Source organism: Neoarius graeffei, chromosome 13 (assembly GCF_027579695.1).
Source record: "Neoarius graeffei isolate fNeoGra1 chromosome 13, fNeoGra1.pri, whole genome shotgun sequence".
NCBI lineage: Eukaryota > Metazoa > Chordata > Actinopteri > Siluriformes > Ariidae > Neoarius > Neoarius graeffei.
Window position 1 is genome coordinate 80,894,193 of NC_083581.1, and position 22,657 is coordinate 80,916,849.

A 22,657-nucleotide genomic window follows, 5' to 3' on the forward strand; every position below is an offset into this window, starting at 1 on the left:
CATGACCCACCCTGGACTTCCACTACGGAGATTTACTATCTCCCAGTTCAGCACAATCTGGATCCGGGACGGGACTTCCATCTTGCCAGCATTCACTTCCTGGTCTGCTCTGCTGTGTATAAATAGGCTGTTCTCAGAAGGGGGACTTTGCCAGAATGTCTTGTCTGTTTCTCATGTCATCTCCGTGCTATTTTTTTTTTTTTGCTTCCTGGATTTCTACTCTCTGTTTTGCCTAGTCTTAGTCACAGTTCTTTGCACTCACGTTTTGTCAGTTTTTCATGTTTTTTGCACTAGGTTTTTTTCTCTCCAGTTTTTTGTCAGAGCTATTTTTCATGTTTTTTCATATTAGCACTTTGTCAACATCATTGTTGTCTGGATTATTTTTGTTTATTGACTCTTTTTGGACTTTAATTAAATAATTTTTTATTCATTGAATTTTCTGGTTTGTGTTCTGCTATTGGATCCTAACTCACCACATCTCACCACCCTTAACAGAAATATTGCATCTTGATGATTTCTCATCTCATTATCTGTAGCCACTTTATCCTGTTCTACAGGGTCGCAGGCAAGCTGGAGCCTATCCCAGCTGACTACGGGCAAAAGGTGGGGTTCACCCTGGACAAGTCGCCAGGTCATCGCAGGGCCGAAACATAGACACAGACAACCATTTACACTCACATTCACACCTATGGTCAATTTAGAGTCCATCACCACGTCCAAGTACTGGACCCTCGGAGACAGAGCCTTCGCCATCGCTGCCCCCACCCTCTGGAACTCCCTCCCCCTGGCCATCTGTAACTCTGATACACTATTTTCCTTCAAGCACCATCTTAAAACCCACCTGTTCAAGACTGCATATGACACTTGACACGTCACCTTCCTGCAGATCACCTTCCTATTTATCTGTTGTCTGTGACTGTGTGTGTTTGTGTGTGTATATGTGTGTATTTATGTGCGTCTTTGAGTACCATGAAAAGCGCTATACAAAACAGATGTATTATTATTAGAGTCACCAATTAACCTAACCTGCATGTCTTTGGACTGTGGGGGAAACCAGAGCACCTGGAGGAAACCCACACGGACACGGGGAAAACATGCAAACTCCGCACAGAAAGGCCCTCGCCGGCCACGGGGCTCGAACCTGGACCTTCTTGCTGTGAGGTGACAGAGCTAACCACTACACCACTGTGCCACCATCTCAATGATTTGCCAACTGCAAATCTTCATATTCCATTTTTCCTGAATTTTTTTGGAAACATGCTTGTATAAACTGCAATTTGCAGATTTACTCTCAGAGCTGCTCTTCCCAGAATTTCTGATCACTGTAGCTTCAATAAAGGACAGGTGTGCATGTATACATAAAAGAGAGTGAGACCTTACCCTTTCAAGCTGTTCTTCTATGTTCTGTTCTGACAATAAGCTAAAGGATCTCGATAATCCACTCTGGAAAGTGCAAATACATGAGAATCAGAATATGCAAAAATATTAACTACTGTATGCCATTTTTAAATGATATGTGTAAGCTTGTTTTGTATGCAAATCAATTTACCCTAGTGGTGTTATATATACTATTCCTGTTTCTAGTCCATTTCTGATGACACACAAAACACAGGTGATTTAATAAACATGAAACACAGGTGATATAATGAACATCACAATTTCTTTCAAACTTTCTTTGGGGGGGGCATCATAATACCACAGAAGACTAAAAATGTATTTGAGAGACAGACAGCCTGTAATCTCAAATTGTTCAAAACATCACAAACAAATGACACACTATAATTTTCAAGTTATTTTTGCCAGTAACCAATTCTATTTGACAAATGATGGATCATCATTAGTATTTTTGAAACTCACTGCTGACTTTGCATAGGTGTTCCTTGAGTCAATTGTATCACCAAATCCACTAGGGACCTGTGTAAGCTGTAAAGGGAACATCATGAAACCATTTAGAGAGATTGTAGCTGTATTATGTTTAAATACATACAGATAGGTGACCAAGTAATGGAAACATTGAAAATGAATGGAAAAACAACTCCTATACTCTCTGGGGGGGGGGGTAGGGTAACAGGAGGACAGAGGGTGGGAAGGAGCAGTAGCCTAGCCTAACAATAAGCAATACCGGACAATGTGCAATATAAAGTGCAATATGTCTCCTGCCGCCGCCCCCCCTTCTCCCCACCTTTTTTTCCTCTCCTTCCCCCCTCCCCCTTCATCTCATCTCCATATCTTATTCTTTTTATATTTGTATATGTAAATACTTAATTTATTTTAATTTATCTAGAAGTTTTCTCTATTTCTTTTCTCTATTTATCTGTAATGATGCTGCTGGAATCTTAATTTCCCTGAGGGAACCCTCCCAAAGGGATCAATAAGGTTTTATCTAATCTAATCTAATCTAATCTAATCTAATCTAATCTAATCTAATCTAATCTAATCTAATCTAATCTAATCTAATCTAATCTAATCTAATCTAATCTAATCTAATCTAAAAAACCTCAGTGAAGCTGTTACCCTCCGAGCATAAAATGGTAAGCAGACCCAGTTGACCACAGTTTTGGATCAAGATGGAACAGGGAAAGATTTAAGTGATATTGAAAGAGGACTAATTATTGGGTCCTAGATGCAGGAGCTTCAGTCACAAGTAGTGCTCAACTGGTGTTTCAATATGAACAGTGAAAGTGCCATCTGCATTTAGGTTTATCGGAAAGACATCAATAAATAGCATTTGAAATAGTGGTCAAAAGCATTTATTTAATGACCATGATGAGCAGAACAACAACTATTTTTCATGTGTCCTGTAATATGTGGACCATCTGTACATCTTTCTGTATAGAAAGCAGATATGTAATACATACCTGAATAGTTCCTGTCTTCAGGTTGCCAAGATGGTTGGTGGTGCTGTGTTGAAACTGTGGATCAAACTAAAAGGGGAAAGAAGAAAGGAGGATGCAGTTGGTTGAATGATGGTAGAAAAGGTTGGCTATGGTAAAGTAGGGTAAAGAGGGATAGAGTACAGGAGGGAATAGGTTAAGGTAAGGTTTGATGACAAAGTAGAGTAGGGTTGGGAGGATAATGGTAGGTAAAGGGAAGTTAATTTGTAGAATAAGACAGAATAGAGTAGGGTAGGAGGAGTCACGTGATTGGCTGGACAAGATGGCAGCGTAGGTTTTCAGCTCCCAGCCCAGCATCCCCAAATTGTTGATTTTTGTGGAGCTACAGGTTTCCATACTGGCCTATTGTGTTGTCTAAAGATAGATAACAACGATGTCTATAAAATCCAAAAGCAACCGTCAAGATATTGATGCCATTGCTGAGTCCGTATTGCAGATGCAGCGTGACTATCTTGAACTGCGCCTCTCCCAGATTCAACAGGTGGGGAAAGACAACGACGAGAAGCTAAGTGCTATCCGGGCTGAGCTAGCCACGCTGGCGGCCGGCCTTGGCACCATTAGATCTGACGTAAATACACTGAAAACCACCATTGTAAGCAACTCCAGTACATTGAACAGACACGACCAGGCTTGTTGGATTTAACCGGTGTTGAGTTTGAGGTTGAAGTGATTGAATGTTGGATTTAATGTAGATTTAAAGCTGCATTAAGTGATCACTTAAGTTAGTTTTATAGTTTTAGTGTTAAGACTTTATGATTTTAATACTTTAGAGATTTTTAAGATCCTTTATTATTTTAAACTATTACATATACTATAACAGTGATTCTAAACTATTCCTGTGTAACTTGACCAAGTTACTGTGTGACCTTCGTCCAGGGGAGAAGACACTTCTTTGCTAGACTAAACATGTCTTTGTTTAAAAATTGTCGTTAAGAACATCTGCTGATATGAAATGTATACAGGACATTTTGCTCATGATTGATCCAAGGTTTCACTCACACACATACATATTGATGGAATTAAGATGTGTTTTGCTCAGTCCAAGGTTTACTGACCTACGTCATCATACCATCACACCATAGTCTGACATCCTACGATGCACACACATAGCATAGACACACCCACACACACCCACAGCTGCATATCCACACAGACACACACACACACACACATAGACAGATATCAAACAGTGATGTCACTTCATCCACAGATAACACACATATAAAATCTCCTGTATTCTCTCGTCTCATGGGGGACTTGTGAATAAAGATTGCGAACTCATGGGGTTCCTGTCTTTCTTTCGCGACTCATCCCCAGACATCTGGGTGACATGGGGGGACTGATCTCGAGATGGTGAGGGCAAGAGGTGAAGAAAACCTAACAAGGCTCTTCAGGCTATGGAGCTCAAGTTAGCTGACATGGAGGACAGGAACAGAAGGTGTAATATCTGCATCACTGGCCTTGAAGAGGGGCCCAATGCTACTCAGTTTCTTTTACACTCTCTACCTAGATGGTTCCCCACTCTCAGTGACATCCAGATTGAGATTATGAGAGCGCACCGAATTTATAATGACAACGCCCTCAACTGAGGAGCTAACCGCACCGATTTTCAACATGCTTCGCTACTTGACCCGCCAGGCCATTCTGCATGCTGCCAGGAAAGACCCTCTCTCCATTGAAGGTCGGAGGATTCGCTTTTCTCCAGATTTCAGCAACTTCACCGTCAAACGACACCAATGTTTTCACCAGGCTATGGATGCAGCTCGAGCTAAAGGTCTGGACTTCTTTTTACTTTATCCAGCCACTCTGAAAGTTAAATATGGTGCTCAGTACAAAGCCTTCAACTCACCCAAAGAGGCGGAGGATTTTCTGGCGTCAGTGCCGGCTCCATGCCCGGAGACTTCGGCGTGGGATGGCGGCGCTTCCTCGCCTTGACCTCAGATTCACATCGGCCATTTCTGTGGCAAAACTCTGCCCTTGTTTGATGCCTAGTGGACCGACTCCCTGGCGAATTTAAGACTTGGTACGTGTAGGCTGTTGCTTTGTTTTTCTCACACCACTTCACAGGACAGACATCCTGCTGTCACTGAACACTGAGGACTGACATTAAGTCACTGCTTTACTAGCCACCTGATGCTCTTCAGTTGGTAAGCTGCCAATGAGTCTGATATAACTATGCTTATGGGTTATTATTTTGTTTTATTATGGCAGTTGGCCTATCTGAGTTCATAAATAACCCAATTTTTGCACTATGTTCAGTCAAATTTGTATTTTGTGGGCATGGTGGTACCTAATGTTATTCTGTAGGCTATATGGAAGGCTTGAAAGTTAAAATACAAGACCTTCATACAATAACATGTTATGTACGATGCCTCAGCTTCACCAAGTTATTTTACCCAAGCTACAATCAATATTATTGTTATAGTGCTGGGCTGCTGTTTCCCCCTGGCTGCACCATATCCAATATGATCACAGATCTACTTAACAGTTTACATTATGTTTATATGTTCATGTTCTCTTTCTTCTTTTACATGTTTTATATGTTTTGTCCACATCTCGTTTGTGTTGTGTAATGAGGGACTTTACTCTGGGTGCACTTGTGTTAGAGTTATTCCAGAAAGAGGGCTAAAGCAACATTTTTTCTTTGACCACATTCAGAACATTTCTTTTAGATTATGGGTGAACTTAACATTTTATTGTGGAACTGTGGCAGATTGAATGCTCCTCACAAACGTGCTAGCACTCTTGGTTTGTTGAAGAGAAAGAATATTGACATAGCATTGTTGCAAGAGACGCATTTGTTGACAGCTGACGCTGGTTGTCTTGCTAATAGATTCTTTCATACTGTTGCATTCTCCTCTGCTGACATGACAACTAAAGGTGTGGCCATTGTTGCTAGACGCAGTCTTCCAGTAAGAATTATAACATCCTGGGCAGATGACATGGGTAGGCTTGTGATTGCTAGAATAGAATTTAATGCAAAGAAAATAGCTCTTATATCAGCATATGCACCTAATGATTACAACAGCAATTTCTACAATTTAATTACATCAAAGATGTTAGAATTAACAGAATATTCCTTCATTGTAGGTGCAGACTTCAATGCAGTGTGGGATCCAGTTCTTGATAAGTCGAGCACAACCTCCTCAGGGGGGCAGGTTATGGCCACGGACGCTCTAAAATCTTGGGCCAGTAATTTGGGGCTTGTGGATATGTGGCGATTAATAAACCCCTCCATTAAAGACTATACTTTTTTCTCTGGCCGACATAAATCTTTTTCTAGAATAGACTTCATTTTTGCTTCCCCTCAGCTCTTTCACACTATTAATACTGCTGTTTTACTCCCGATAGCTCTGTCAGACCAAAAAGGCGTCTTCTGTTCAGCAACTCTGGGCCGTCTATCTAAATGTGCAGCCAGATGGCACTTTAATACATCGTTATTAAAAAACGAAGCATATATTCATGTTTATTAAAGGATTCAGAGAATTTGTTGTTTTTAATGTCGGTTCTATAGATGACCCCAGAATCCTTTGGGATGCTATAAAAGGCTTCATTAGGAGTAACACAATACTATTTAGCTCTAATCTAGATCTCTTCAGTTACAAAATCTTGAGGCAGAATTTTCCAGGTTGGATTATATTTTGCAAACTAATTTTACAGAGCAAGTTGCCCTACAGCGTGCACTAGTTAAGAAGGAAATCAACAACATTTTGAAGCAACAGTCAGAATTTCAAATTCACAGGACCAGACAAAAGTATTACTTTCATGGTGCCAGACCTAGCCATCTCCTGGCCATGAGAATTAGGACCAGTGACCACTTTACAGACATCCCAGCTATTAAGTCGGCAGGTGGCAATATTAGCACTGACCCTAAACAGATAAATGGTATATTTCAAACATTTTACTCTGAATTATATAAATCAGAGGTGTTCTTAGACAAAAATCTCATTATCTCTAGCCGCTTTATCCTGTTCTACAGGATCGCAGGCGAGCTGGAGCCTATCCCAGCTGACTACGGGCGAAAGGCGGGGTACACCCTGGACAAGTCGCCAGGTCATCACAGGGCTGACACATAGACACAGACAACCATTCACACTCACATTCACACCTACGCTCAATTTAGAGTCACCAGTTAACCTAACCTGCATGTCTTTGGATTGTGGGGGAAACCGGAGCACCCGGAGGAAACCCATGCGAACACGGGGAGAACATGCAAACTCCGCACAGAAAGACCCTCACCGGCCACAGGGCTCAAACCCAGACCTTCTTGCTGTGAGGCGACAGCGCTAACCACTACACCACCATGCCACCTAGACAAAAATCTATGTGATAAATTTTTAAGTCGATTACATTTTCCCCAGCTATCAAGTACAGGTTCTACTGACTTAGATAAGCCGATCTTGTTGGAAGAGGTGTGGGAAGCAGCAAAGGCTATGCAGAGAGGTAAATCACCAGGGATTGATGGGATCCCTCCTGAATTCTATGTTATTTTCTGGGAGCAGCTGGGCCCATTTCTTTTGGATATGATTGTTTTTTCAATTGAAAAAGGCAGATTCTCAAGGGACGTTAACACGGCCCTTATCTCTTTGCTGTTGAAAAAAGATAAGGATCCTACTGACTGCTCTAGCTACCACCCTCTCAGCCTCCTAAATTCTGACTTAAAATTTTTTGCAAAACTCCTTGCTTGCTGCCTTGAGCACCACATGCCATCGTTAGTCAATCCTGATCAGACAGGCTTCATAAAGTTGCGGCTTGCAGCAGATAATGTTAGATGCCTACTTCACATTATTGACACTGCAACAGATAATAAAACACTCATGTCTGTACTTTCACTTGATGCTATGAAAGCCTTTGACTGATTAGAATGGTCATATTTATGGTCTGTTTTAGAAGCAATGGGTTTCGGTAACACTTTTATTAGTATGATTAAGACACTATACTCAAACCCCTCAGCACAGGTACTTACTGGTCAAATGTACCCCTCCCGCTTCTCCGTCTCCAGGTCCTCACGCCAGGGCTGTCCGCTAAGCCCTGCACTATTTATGCTCTCCTTGAAGCCACTAGCTCAAGCAATTAGTCAGTCCGATTTGATCTCCCCCATCTCTGTTTATAACACCCAACACCAGCTGTCGCTATATGCGGACGATGTTTTAGGAAAATCGTGCTCAGTCGGTACCACACCTTTTGACCATCTGTGAGGAGTTTGGTAATATGTCAGGTTTTAAAATTAACTGGTCCAAATCTGCTCTCTTACATCTAAATGACACTGCGAAAACATCTGTCTTTCCGGTCAATATTCCCATAGTACAACACTTTTTAAATATTTAGGAATCGAAATATTTTCTTCTTTAAATCAGATTATTAAAGGAATACTCCAGAGTGAAATGCTTTTTAGGTCTATTTTCGTATTATTGGGAGTACATACGTTGAGTTGCTACCACAATCACATCAATCGGTTGTGTTTTGAGAAAATTCGTTTTTTGTGATTTCAACCGGAAAGCGCTAACATGGCAGTGGCCAGGACATGTTTTTTTGCTGATACAAAATGCTAGTTTTAAAACCATTGCAAAGCTCAAAACAACATGACAGTTCTGTGGAAGTGGGTTCCTACAAACAAAACGAAGTGTCCCTGGCTCTCTAAGTGCACGGACAGAGTGTGTAGAAGAGTAAATATAAAGCCAGTGACCTTACCTGTACTTGGTCTTCCTCAGATGCCATCTTCAGGGGACAGTCCGTAAAAGCCGAGTGCAGAGCCCATCCCGCTAGTGCATTTCCATCCCGCTGCACTCGGCACTCGACTTTTATGGACTGTCCCCTGAAGATGGCGTCTGAGGAAGACCAAGTACAGGTAAGGTCACTGGCTTTACTCTTCTACACACACTGTCAGTGCACTTACAGAGCCAGGGACACTTCGTTTTGTTTGTAGAAAGCCTCTACTCACTTCCACAGAACTGTCATGTTGTTTTGAGCTTTGCGGTGGTTTTAAAACTAGCGTTTTGTATCGGCAAAAAGACATACCCTGGCCACTGCTGTGTTAGCGCTTTCCAGTTGAAATCACAAAAAAACAAATTTTCTCAAAACACAACCGATTGATGTGATTGTGGTAGCAACTCAACGTATGTACTCCCAATAATACGAAAATAGACCTAAAAAGTATTTCACTCCAGAGTATTCCGCATAACTACTCATTTGTACTGAATAAGATCTTGAGGGACATGGACTGGTGGATTGACCTCCCTATGTCTATTTGAGCCCATATCTCTATTGTAAAAATGAATATTCTGCCCTGGATCAATTTCGTAAGCTCTATGGTTCCTCTTCCCCCTCCATCTGATTACTGGAGCAAGCTCCAATCTGCAACCTCCAAATTCATTTGGAACCGGAAGCGGCTGCGTCTGAAATTGTCTATTCTTCAGAGAACGAGGGAGGATGGCGGCCTGGCTGTCCCTAATTTTGAACTTTATTCTTGGTTGTTCGTGCTCAGGCCCCTGCTCTCCTGGTTCGATTCTCATTCTTCTGTCTCTTGGCATATGCTAGGGAGCAATATAGTTCAGCCATGGACACTTCAAGATGTTCTCTTTAGTAACATTTCTAAAAAAACAGTGTCAACTATGCTTTGGTCCCATTATCTCTCATCTTATGCTGGTGTGGAGATTAGTTGAAAAACACTGTCATCTTTCCTGCAAGTGGCACACCTTTTCTCCAATATTCAATAACAAGGCACTTCTAATTGGGGGGAGACCTATCTGTGCTCCCCAGTGGGAGCAGAGGGGTGTTCACGATATAAAAGACATTTATAATGATTTTGGATTACTCTCTTTTGCTGATATTTAGGATGCATTTGATCTGCCAGGTTCCACTTTTTTCTTTTATTTACAGCTAAGGTCAGTGCTTAGAGCACATGGCGTGCCCTGGCAATGTCCTTTACCTACCCACCCACTCTGAGATTTATTCACTAAACAAAACAGAGCTAAGGGTATGGTATCCAAACTGTACCATTTTTTGCAGGTAACAGACCTTGTTTCACTCCCTGTGGAGAGGATCTGGAGGAGAGATTGCCCAGACCTAGCTCAGGATTTTGATTGGGATGCGATGTGGTCCAGCATTCATGAGGCATCTCGTAATCCAGATCATCAGCAAATTCACTTTAATTTCTTACACAGAACATACCTCACCCCTTTTAAACTCCATCACATGAAAACTATTAATGAGACATGTTGTAATCTGTGCTCATTGAAAGCCCAGGGCACATTTATTCACATGTTCTGGGACTGTCCTCCTGTCAGACAATTTTGGGGCAATGTTGCTTCCAAATTATCTGATTTGATAGATGATACAGTGCCTGTAACTATATGTGTGTTGATTCTAAATAATTTGTCAATCCTCAATATTTCTAAACTCAAAAAGCGAGTCATCTTTGCGGGACTGACAGCAGCCAAGAAAATGACAAAAAAGCAGAGAATTGTATGGTTCAGGAGGGACTAGGACAAGTTTTGATAGCATCTAGTAGAGTCAAGTAGGGGAGAGAAGGTAAAGGGAGGGTAATGTGTGAAATAAGAAATAATAGGGTAGGGTAAAAACAGAATATAATACTGGAGCAAACAGACTAAGGTTTGATATGATACAATAGTGTAGCTTAGCATGAATGAAGGTATAATGTGTTGAATTGGACAGAGTAGAGTAGTGTAAAATAGGATATAGAAGGTAAAGTAAGGTTTTGTAGGATAAAGTCGAGTAGGTTAGGGAAGGTAAAGGTAGACTAATGTATAGAAAAAGACAGAATATGGTATTGTAAAGAAGTGCATGGTAAAGTTTGGTAGGATACAGTACAGGAGGGAAGGGAAGGTAAAGATAATGTGTGGAATAAGACAGATTAGTAGTGGGTAAAGTTAGGGGAAAGAAGAATATGGGACAGGGAGATAGGGTAAGATAAAGTTTGGAGGATGCAGCAGAGATTTAAGGCAGAGAAGTTATAGGTAGGGTAATTTGTGGAATAGGACATAAGGTAATAAACTCTGAGAAATAAAGTTACCAAACTATACACAACCCTGTCACTGGGATGGTATGATTAAGGGTATATCTTTCGTACTGTATGGATGTTTCACCTGGAAATATGAATATAGTACACCTTAAATAATTTAAGGAACACAATTAGACCTTAAAGACCACTGGTGTATCTTTAAAGCTTTACAAGCCAATTAAAGTTATGGTACACCCCATGCACCTTCCCAAGAAAAACATACATACTAAAAGTACAAAATATATCACTTTGATGGCACCACCCCAACAACAGTTTGGAACCTTTACTTTTGAAAATGTAGGGAAGTTTAGCATAATGAAGGGTACCATAGAGTGGAAAAAGATAAACTCTGTACAAAAAAAACCATGAGTAACCTCCAGCACAATCAGTGCTTTCTTTCACAATGTCAATAAATTGCGCACATGCATGCATGGAACTCAGCAGAAAACCAGATAGTTGGGTTGTTTTGTTTCTTTGGGAATTTAAGGTTACCTTTTGTACTTCATTTCCAAGCAAAACAACATTGACAGCATCCTACATTCCAGGATGACAACTGTAGGATACTTTTCTACAGGGCACACAGCCAAATCTTTGTGCAAGTTGTTTGATGAGTATGGTAGAACACTGGGTCTCTTTGACAGGCCACCAAAATCATCTAACCTCAATGCTATATAAAACTTGTGGCATCAAATGAAAAACCAAAATATGCAACAAACTGTAGCTGAATTACAAGCCTCCTCAATGAAAAAGTGTGTGAAATTGAGAGGAATTCTCTCAATCCTTATCTAACAGGATTAGCAAAGGATTTGTGTTGTTAATAAGGCATTAAATTGTGTAAGAAATAACAGATGGTACACTGATTGTCCAGGATGATGAGGAAAAAACAAGTTGTATTAGAATTAAAATAGGTTGGGTTTGGATAGAATATTGTGCATTGTGGAAGGGCATGTTAAAATACAAATCTCATCTCATTATCTCTAGCCACTTTATCCTGTTCTACAGGGTCGCAGGCAAGCTGGAGCCTATCCCAGCTGACTACAGGTGAAAGGCGGGGTTCACCCTGGACAAGTCACCAGGTCATCACAGGGCTGACACATAGACACAGACAACCATTCACACTCACATTCACACCTACGGTCAATTTAGAGTCACCAGTTAACCTAACCTGCATGTCTTTGGACTGTGGGGGAAACTGGAGCACCCAGAGGAAACCCACACGGACATGGGGAGAACATGCAAACTCCACACAGAAAGGCCCATGCCAGCCACAGGGCTCAAACCCGGACCTTCTTGCTGTGAGGCAACAGCGCTAACCACTACACCACCATGCCGCCTAAAATACAAATGTAAATTCAAATATAATCTGAAAATATAGTATGCAAATTTATTTAAAAATGCAAAATATGCAGTACACACCTGTATTGGTTCAGTCTGGATGAATTGGATGAATTGATCAGGCTAAAAGAAGAAGAATATAATGTCATGTTAAGTTAGTAGAGCAATTCAATCATTCATCTTGACTTTAACCCCTCACCCTATGCTGGGAACACTGGGTGCAAGGCTTCAGTATACCCTGGATTGGAGACCAATCCATCACTGGCCATCATGAACATGTACCCAAATCTGTCCCTCTGAGTTATATGTTGGTCCTGGGATCGAGATGCTGACCTCTTCTGCTCCTCGGACCTGCTTGATCCATCCTGGTGCCCTGTGTCTGGTTGGAGTTTCATCGCATCGCTCCTGTGGAGGACGGCCCCATGAGGAAACTGTGGGTGGTAGAAAAGGGCAACTGGACTTGCTTGAAGATTCTTGAAAACGTTTCACCTCTCGTCTGAAAGGCTTCCTCAGTTCTGTCTGACTAATAGGGAGTATCAGATATTTATCCTCTCCTGGATCAGAATCAGAATTCTGATGACCAGCTCATCTAAGGTGTCATTGAGGCATCATGTTGGTGTGGGTCACTGGAGGCTGGGTGTGAACGGCAAGTCATTAGGGTGATCAAAGGATTGCCCGTTAGGGTGATCAATGGAAAGCTGACTCTCTCTGTCCTCCTGTGAGTCACCGAAAACAGCTGGGTCCTGGCGTACACCCAGCCATCTGGGAAGAGTGCCCAAGACCGCATTGTAGATGGTTGATAAATGATGTCTTAGACCCCCACCTCTGTTCAGTGATGGCCATTCCAGGTTGACAAAAATGGCTTCTTTAACTCCTCGCTCATACCAACGATCCTCTCTGGCTAAAATGCGTACGTTACAATCCTGAAATGAGTGTCCTTTGTTGTTAAGATGAATGTAGACAGCCGAGTCCTGGCCTGAGGAGCTGGCTCTCCTGTGTTGAGCCAAGCGCCTGTATAGCGGTTGTTTCGTTTCCCCAATATATGGGTCCGTGCAATCCTCACTGCACTGAATTGCATACACTACATTGTCCTGTTTGTGTCTGGGTATTCTGTCCTTAGGGTGGACCAGTTTCTGCTTCAAGGTGTTACTGGGTCTGAAATGTACCAGAATGTTGTGTTTGTAGAAGATCCTCCTGAGTTTCTCAGATAGACCAGAAATGTAGGGAATGACAATGTTCTTGCGTTTGTTCCTGTTATCATCCTTGTCAGTTATGTTCCTTTTTATGCTCTTTAGGAAAGCCCAGTTGGGATAACCGCAATTCTGAAGTGCTTTCTTGATATGATTCTGCTCCTTCTCTTTTCCCTCTAATGTTGTAGGAATGTTCTGAGCCCTGTGTTGCAAGGTCCTAATGACCCCCAATTTATGTTCCAGTGGGTAGTGAGAGTCGAAAGTAGGTACTGGTCTGTGTGTGTGGGTTTCCGGTAGACCGCAATACTAAGGCTTCTGTCTTGTCTAATGTGTACATCACAATCCAAGAAGGCTAGATTATTCCCACTGACATCCTCCCGAGTGAAGTTGATGTTACTATCCACTGCATTGATGTGTTTCGAGAAAGCTTCCACCTCGTGGATTTTGATTTTAACCCAGGTATCATCCAAGTATCTAAACCAATGGCTGGGAGCAACTCCTACAAAAGTGGTCAAAGCTATATGTTCCACTTCCTCCATGTATAAATTGGCCACAATAGGGGACACCGGTGATCCCATGGCGCATTCATGCTTCTGTCTGTAGAAACTTTCATTAAACTGGAAATAAGTGGTAGTCAGGCAGAGGTCAAGCAGGGTCAGATTTGCACCCTGCTTGACCTCTGCCTGACTACCACTTATTTCCAGTTTAATGAAAGTTTCTACAGACAGAAGCATGTATGTGCCATGGGATCACCGGTGTCCCCTATTGTGGTCAATTTATACATGGAGGAAGTGGAACATATAGCTTTGACCACTTTTGCAGGAGTTGCTCCCAGCCATTGGTTTAGATACGTGGATGATACTTGGGTTAAAATCAAAATCCACGAGGTGGAAGCTTTCTCGAAACACATCAATGCAGTGGATAGCAACATCAGCTTCACTCGGGAGGATGTCAGTGGGAATAATCTAGCCTTCTTGGATTGTGATGTACACATTAGACAAGACAGAAGCCTTAGTATCGAGGTCTACCGGAAACCCACACACACAGACCAGTACCTACTTTTCAACTCTCACCACCCACTGGAACATAAATTGGGGGTCATTAGGACCTTGCAACACAGGGCTCAGAACATTCCTACAACATTAGAGGGAAAAGAGAAGGAGCAGAATCATATCAAGAAAGCACTTCAGAATTGCAGTTATCCCAACTGGGCTTTCCTAAAGAGCATAAAAAGGAACATAACTGACAAGGATGATAACAGAAACAAATGCAAGAACATTGTCATTCCCTACATTTCTGGTCTATCTGAGAAACTCAGGAGGATCTTCTACAAACACAACATTCTGGTACATTTCAGACCCAGTAACACCTTGAAGCAGAAACTGGTCCACACTAAGGACAGAATACCCAAACAGGACAATGTAGTGTATGCAATTCAGTGCAGTGAGGATTGCACTGACTCATATATTGGGGAAACGAAACAACCACTATACAGGCACTTGGCTCAACACAGGAGAGCCAGCTCCTCAGGCCAGGACTTGGCTGTCTACATTCATCTTAACAACAAAGGACACTCATTTCAGGATTGTAACGTACGCATTTTAGCCAGAGAGGATCGTTGGTATGAGCGAGGAGTTAAAGAAGCCATTTTTGTCAACCTGGAATGGCCATCACTGAACAGAGGTGGGGGTCTAAGACATCATTTATCAACCATCTACAGTGCGGTCTTGGACACTCTTCCCAGACGGCTGGGTGTACGCCAGGACCCAGCTGTTTTCGGTGACTCACAGGAGGACAGAGAGAGTCAGCTTTCCATTGATCACCCTAACGGGCAATCCTTTGATCACCCTAATGACTTGCCGTTCACACCCAGCCTCCAGTGACCCACACCAACATGATGCCGCAATGACACTTTAGATGAGCTGGTCATCAGAATTCTGATTCTGATCCAGGAGAGGATAAATATCTGATACTCCCTATTAGTCAGACAGAACTGAGGAAGCCTTTCGGATGAGAGGTGAAACGTTTTCAAGAATCTTCAAGCAAGTCCAGTTGACCTTTTCTACCACCCACAGTTTACTATGACCTGGATGATTGAGAATCTTCACAGACATGGCCCCATGAGGACAGTTGAAAGTCACACCTGGAGGACGCTCTGGACTCTTACAGTAATGCTTTTATGGCTGAGGACTACAGTTGACTTGCTAACTTTAGGACTGCAGTTTTCATGAACAGTTTTGCACTCAAGTTTCCATCAATGAAGAGTTTACTGTATAACATCAACAAAACTGACTTCATGTTAAAACTGTTAATATTATAGTCATGCTGTCTATTGTTGCCCAAATGAGGATTGATTCCCTTTTGAGTCTGGTTCCTCTCGAGGTTTCTTCCTCATGTCGTCTGAGGGAGATTTTCCTTGCCACCATCACCACAGGCTTGCTCATTGGGGATAGATTAGGGATAAAATTAGCTCATGTTTTAAGTTGTTCAAATTCTGTAAAGCTGCTTTGCGACAATGTTTATTGTTAAAAGTGCTATACAAATAAACTTGGCTTGACATCGACACATACCTTGTGCCCCAAAACACCTTTATCTATGATAAATTCACTGTAACTCATGTCCTCTTTTGATTTATTGCTTTTATGCAGTATTGTGGAAGAAAAAAATGGAGTGCATACAAAGACATGGCTTGCCAAGGTCAGTGCATCAGAACATGAACAACCTGCAGAGAACCCTGACCTTAACCCAACTGAACACCTTTGGGATGAACTGGAACTCTGACTGTGTGCCATGCCTTCTCACCCAAAACAGAACAAAAGCAGTAATTTTATTGCAGTTGAATGGGCACAAATCCTCATTGTCACATTCTAAAATCTAGTTGCAAGCCTTCATAAAAGGGTTTAGGCTGTTTTAGGAGCCAAGGAGCTGACCAAGTCCATATTAATGCCCATGATTTTGGAATAGAATGTTTTGGGACAGATTAAGGTGTGATGGTCAGGTGTCTACAAACTTTTGCCAATATAATGTGCCCAGCAGCAAGGCTGTATGCTTCCACTGTGGTGAAACAAACTATCTCAAGTGGCAGTGCTTTAATTCCCCAAGCCACAACATGCAGGGAAAATAGAATCTCTGGCCTGCAAGTAGTCAGATTTGTGGAAAACCTGGATAAAAAAAATTACAGCAAGCACACAAACTTGCTAGACAACATATTTGGACTGTGCAAATAGGGCAAAAGGAATCACATGATCTGTGAACCAGGGAATGAGCCTAAGAGAAGATATTTGAATCTAGAACTTCAAGAACCATCAGAGCAGATTAATACAGATTAGTCCCTGTCTTCTTATGAAAGGTTTTGGTCCAGTCCTGTTTCAGGTCAGACAGCGGGCAGGGGGAGTCTTCCACCATGACCTAAACTTACACTGTGACCAAACCTACATTTTCGATGTGGTACCTGGATGGATTAAAATGGTGAGGCACATGTTACTGGGGATTGACTGTATGAAGGTCTGCCTGCACTATGCACTGCTTGACACAAGGACCAACGCAAGCCCCAATAATTATCCCCAAAGTGATGGAGAGGAATGGGATGCTGGACCTGAGACACATACAAAACCCACAGCATGTCAGACAGCACAGGGCAACAGCTGAATCACAGCCTCCATACAGCTCTACATCCAAGTCAGAGTAAGTGGAAGGCACCATCCCAGTGCAAACCACCTAGAGAGGACAGGTGGTGAAGAGGTCACTATGCTACAGAAAAGACCTCTTACACAAGGCTATTAGCAGTTAAATGTAGCAGGTCTTTAGACGTGCTTTGGGCTTATCGATTCTTCTGAAATGAATTATTTGTTACCTTATGATCTCCGTTATGCAATATCTTCATCTACATTGTTATTAAATTGTTGGTTCCACAGACCACAGCAGTTAGGTGATGCACAGACCACAGCAGTTAGTTTAGACTTATTGCAGGCCCCAGCATTTAACCCAGTAGAGTAGTATGGGGGCTGGGGTAGACAGTCAAGTCATAAGTTCAGAGCAAATCCTTTAGGAAACATGCACAATGAAACCCACATTTGTCATGTGAACACTCTACCTATAGCATCCAACATATTCCCCATTTCAGCTTAAATGCATTGGATCAGCACAGAAAGTGAAGTGAAGTGAGTCACTAGTCTGACCACTAATTAAAGGGGGAAACATTAGCAAGAATACAATATGACACTATATAACCATGAACCACATGAATTGTTAATTTACTGAGTGTGACCACACCTTCTGAGGTGAAAATCCTCCTTCCTCGTTGTATTTAATCAAGAACTGGTTTCCATCATTTTGCAAGCATTGCTTGAAATTCTTTTTCTCTTGACACTTGCAGATGAAAGAAAAGCAGAGCAGCACTGAAAAAGAAATTGTAAAGTCATTAATTTGCTCTTAATTTATGTGAGTTATCAGGTAATTAAAGTTGATAAGATGTTTAGATTTTTATCCAGGATTCCAGCAGGATGGAATGTTGAGGTGTCACTCTTTATTCCCCTTCTTACTTTCATAAGGTCATAATACTTCTTGAAATTTACCTGAATGCAAGTATGCCACCATAACATTTAAAAACAAAAATGAAACTATAAAGAATTTTACATATTTGGCCTGCAGCCTTGTTTCTTTTGTGAACCTGTAATAAATAGTAGTCAACATCCTGCCCTAAGCTAATGTTACTACTAAAAATTTTCACACTGTCCAGAATTCACAACAGGTCCATAGTGCAGCAACTATGTGTAGAGCATGACACCTCTGCTTTAGCTCAAACAGAGTAGAGAGCCAAAACATGTTGAGTATGTCATGTTTCTTTCTTGAGTTCGGCACTAGAAACACAATGCTGACACGAAAATACAATATATACATCGTGAGAATTTAGCAAACCTTGTGTTTTCTGACATGATATGACATATTTGGACATGGAATACTTGAGAAGTGTTTAAGATTATGATATAATTCTAATTTCCTTGGTACACACACACACACACACACACACACACACACAGTGTCTTGCAAAAGTATTCATCCCCCTTGGTGTTTGTCCTGCTTTGTTGCATTACAAGATGGAATTAAAATGGATTTTTTTGGGGGGGTTATCACCATTTGATTTACATAACATGCATACTACTTTAAAGGTGCATTTTTTTTTTTATTGTGACACAAACAATATTTAAGATTGGGATTGTATATTTTATGGGAAGACTCACAAGGCATCATGAGCAGCATTCCCAGTAGAATTCCTATCGCTGCTCCATGGAGGATGGAGGATCGAGGCAGTAGGTCCAGACACACATCGCCTTTCCCACAGTCACATACCACCACTTGTAAAACATCATGTGCTAGCATCCCCTGTTGGTCAGCAATCCTCAGTGGAACTGAATATTTCCCATATGGCATACTCTTCAGACTAATCAGGAAGGTTTCAGACCCTGAAGTAGAAAAATGGCAGATGTGGATAACAACAAATTATTAAAATGATTTACCTATACCTGATTAAAATGACTGTCTGGTATAGGTAAATAATGATATCTAAGAACAATCACATTAATCTAAACCTGTGATTTGCAGCTGCATTATTGTCAGAGGTGCGACAGTGGTGCTTGAAAGTTTGTGAACCTTTTAGAATGTAATATTGGATCATTTTCCTCAATAAATAAAATGTCCAAGTAAAATATTTTTGTCTCATTTGTTTAACTGGGTTCTCTTTATCTACTTTTAGGACTTGTGAAACATCATCAGTGAAAATCTGATGATGTTTTAGGTCATATTTATGCAGAAATATAGAAAATTCTAAAGGGTTCACAAACTTTCAAGCAACACTGTATTAAAGAAAAAATAATGAACACCATCTGACTAATCAGAATCAAGTTTTCAACACTCCTGTGGTATAAACTGTTTTCATGCATCTACAAGTTCAGATAACTGATTTGTTTTATATGGTTAGCAGTGAACCATATGCCAGTAGGTTCAGTAGTTTTAGTTGAGTGAAAATAAATTGATACAATGAAAGGCATTATCCAGGTGATCTACCTACTCACCTGTGATCGGGTCAAGCTTCCACAGGCTCTTCAGCTCCTGATCTTCTTTGCCAAACATGAAGGTGAATGGTCCACTATATGGAAAAGCATCATCATCCCCTGCTTTGACTCTCACTTTTTCAGCTTTATTCCCACACATCACTGAAGTGTTGGAAGTTAAATGAGGTATATTATCATTCTTATCTCCCAGATGGACCACCAGAGTCCCTGTACCTGTGCCGGGAGGTTCCCCTGTGTTTTGTTGCAAAACAATGTGAGAAATATTGAGAGATAGAAGTGTGATATAGTTAGTGTGGGTATAGAAGTTAATTTCATTTTTTTCAGCTTATTAAGTTTACAATAATTTCCCATAGTCATCATTATAGTAGTGCATCTCAGACAATTATGATATTGTGAAAAAGTTCATTTTTTATAATTTAATTCAAAAAGGTAAACTTTCATATATTCTATATTGATTACACAGGATGGGAGTGAGTTGCTGCCCCAAGTGAAGGAGTACAAGTATCTCAGGGTCTTGTTCATGAGTGACGGTAAAATGGCATGTGAGATAGACAGGCAGATTGGGGCGGTGTTAGCAGTAATGTGGGCATTGTGCCATTGCAAATTTTGATTATGGCTTGTAGCTCATGAAAATCTGAAATCCATTATCCCATATTATGAGAATATTTCCTAAGATCAATCAAAAAAGGATTTACAATAGAGGAATGTCCAGCTTCTGAAAAGTATGTTCATTCATATACAACCCCGATTCCAAAAAAGTTGGGACAAAGTACAAATTGTAAATAACAACGGAATGCAATAATTTACAAATATCAAAAACTGATATTGTATTCACAATAGAACATAGGCAACATATCAAATGTCAAAAGTGAGACATTTTGAAATTTCATGCCAAATATTGGCTCATTTGAAATTTCATGACAGCAACACATCTCAAACAAGTTGGGACAGGGGCAATAAAAAGCTGAAAAAGTTAAAGGTACAAAAAAGGAACAGCTGGAGGACCAAATTGCAACTCATTAGGTCAATTGGCAATAGGTCATTAACATGACTGGGTATAAAAAGAACATCTTGGAGTGGCAGCGGCTTTCAGAAGTAAAGATGGGAAGATGATCACCAATCCCCCTAATTCTGTGCCGACAAATAGTGGAGCAATATCAGAAAGGAGTTCAACAGTGTAGAATTGCAAAGAGTTTGAACATATCATCATCTACAGTGCATAATATCATCAAAAGACTCAGAGAATCTGGAAGAATCTCTGTTCATAAGGGTCAAGGCGGGAAAACCATACTGGGTGCCCGTGATCTTCGGGCCCTTAGACAGCACTGCATTACATACAGGCATGCTTCTGTATTGGAAATCACAAAATGGGCTCAGGAATATTTCCAGAGAACATTATCTGTGAACACAATTCACCGTGCCATCCGCCGTTGCCAGCTAAAACTCTATAGTTCAAAGAAGAAGCCGTATCTAAACATGATCCAGAAGCGCAGATGTCTTCTCTGGACCAAGGCTCATTTAAAATGGACTGTGGCAAAGTGGAAAACTGTTCTGTGGTCAGACGAATCAAAATTTGAAGTTCTTTATGGAAATCAGGGACGCCATGTCATTCGGACTAAAGAGGAGAAGGACAACCCAAGTTGTTATGAGTGCTCAGTTCAGAAGCCTGCATCTCTGATGGTATGGGGTTGCATTAGTGCATGTGGCATGGGCAACTTACACATCTGGAAAGACACCATCAATGCTGAAAGGTATATCCAGGTTCTAGAGCAACATATGCTCCCAGCCAGATGACGTCTCTTTCAGGGAAGACCTTGCATTTTCCAACATGACAATGCCAAACTGGGGCGGCATGGTGGTGTAGTGGTTAGCGTTGTCGCCTCACAGCAAGAAGGTCCGGGTTTGAGCCCCGTGGCCAGCAAGGGCCTTTCTGTGTGGAGTTTGCATGTTCTCCCCGTGTCCACGTGGGTTTCCTCTGGGTGCTCCGGTTTCCCCCACAGTCCAAAGACATGCAGGTTAGGTTAACTGGTGACTCTAAATTGACCGTAGGTGTGAGTGTGAATGGTTGTCTGTGTCTATGTGTCAGCCCTGTGATGACCTGGCGACTTGTCCAGGGTGTACCCCGCCTTTCGCCCGTAGTCAGCTGGGATAGGCTCCAGCTTGCCTGCGACCCTGTAGAACAGGATAAAGCAGCTAGAGATAATGAGATGAGATGAGATGAGACAATGCCAAACCACATACTGCATTAATTACATCATCATGGCTGCGTAGAAGAAGGGTCCGGGTACTGAACTGGCCAGCCTGCAGTCCAGATCTTTCACCCATAGAAAACATTTGGCACATCATAAAACGGAAGATACGACAAAAAAGACCTAAGACAGTTGAGCAACTAGAATCCTACATTAGACAAGAATGGGTTAACATTCCTATCCCTAAACTTGAGCAACTTGTCTCCTCAGTCCCCAGACGTTTACAGACTGTTGTAAAGGGAAAAGGGGATGTCTCACAGTGGTAAACATGGCCTTGTCCCAACTTTTTTGAGATGTGTTGTTGTCATGAAATTTAAAATCACCTAATTTTTCTCTTTAAATGATACATTTTCTCAGTTTAAACATTTGATATGTCATCTATGTTCTATTCTGAATAAAATATTGAATTTTGAAACTTCCACATCATTGCATTCCATTTTTATTTACAATTTGTACTTTGTCCCAACTTTTTTGGAATCGGGGTTGTACTCATTACATGGTTGGGGCTCCTTTGCCATGAGTTACTGCATCAGTGCTGTGTGACATCGAGATGATCAGCCTGTCGCACTGCTGAGGTGTTATTAAAGCTCAGGTTGCTTTGATAGCAGCCTTCAGCTCGTCTGTATTTTTCAGTCAGATGTTTTCCATTTTCCTCTTGACAATAGCCCATAGAGTCTCTCTGGGGTTCAGCTAAGGTGAGTTGGCTGGCTAATCAAACACAATAATATCAGGGTCAGCAAACCATTTGGTAGTAGTTTTGGCACTGTTGGCAGGTGCTAAGTTCTACTGGAAAAATAAATTAGCATCTCCATAAAGCTTGTCAGCAGATTGAAGCACGAAGTGCTCTAAAATCTCTAGGTAGACACTGTGTTGACTTTGGACATAATAAAACACAGTA

General features: G+C 41.4%; 1 protein-coding gene across 3 annotated transcripts in view; it reads right to left on the reverse strand.

Moving 5' to 3' along the window:
- The window catches only part of LOC132897196 (cadherin-like protein 26), a 229,213-nt gene that overhangs the window by 27,624 nt on the left and 178,932 nt on the right, over positions 1-22,657 (reverse strand). The window contains exons 11-18 of one of the 3 annotated variants that reach the window (XM_060938630.1): positions 19,511-19,741; positions 18,680-18,901; positions 17,712-17,836; positions 12,331-12,372; positions 2,859-2,924; positions 1,858-1,923; positions 1,550-1,591; positions 1,381-1,443 (exon numbers count right to left, since the gene is read on the reverse strand). In XM_060938630.1, the coding sequence (XP_060794613.1) occupies positions 1,381-1,443; positions 1,550-1,591; positions 1,858-1,923; positions 2,859-2,924; positions 12,331-12,372; positions 17,712-17,836; positions 18,680-18,901; positions 19,511-19,741 (857 nt within the window). Of the gene's footprint in view, positions 1-1,380; positions 1,444-1,549; positions 1,592-1,857; positions 1,924-2,858; positions 2,925-12,330; positions 12,373-12,448; positions 12,681-17,711; positions 17,837-18,679; positions 18,902-19,510; positions 19,742-22,657 lie in introns of those variants that run through there. The other 2 variants (XM_060938631.1, XR_009656266.1) reach the window with 2 other exon arrangements.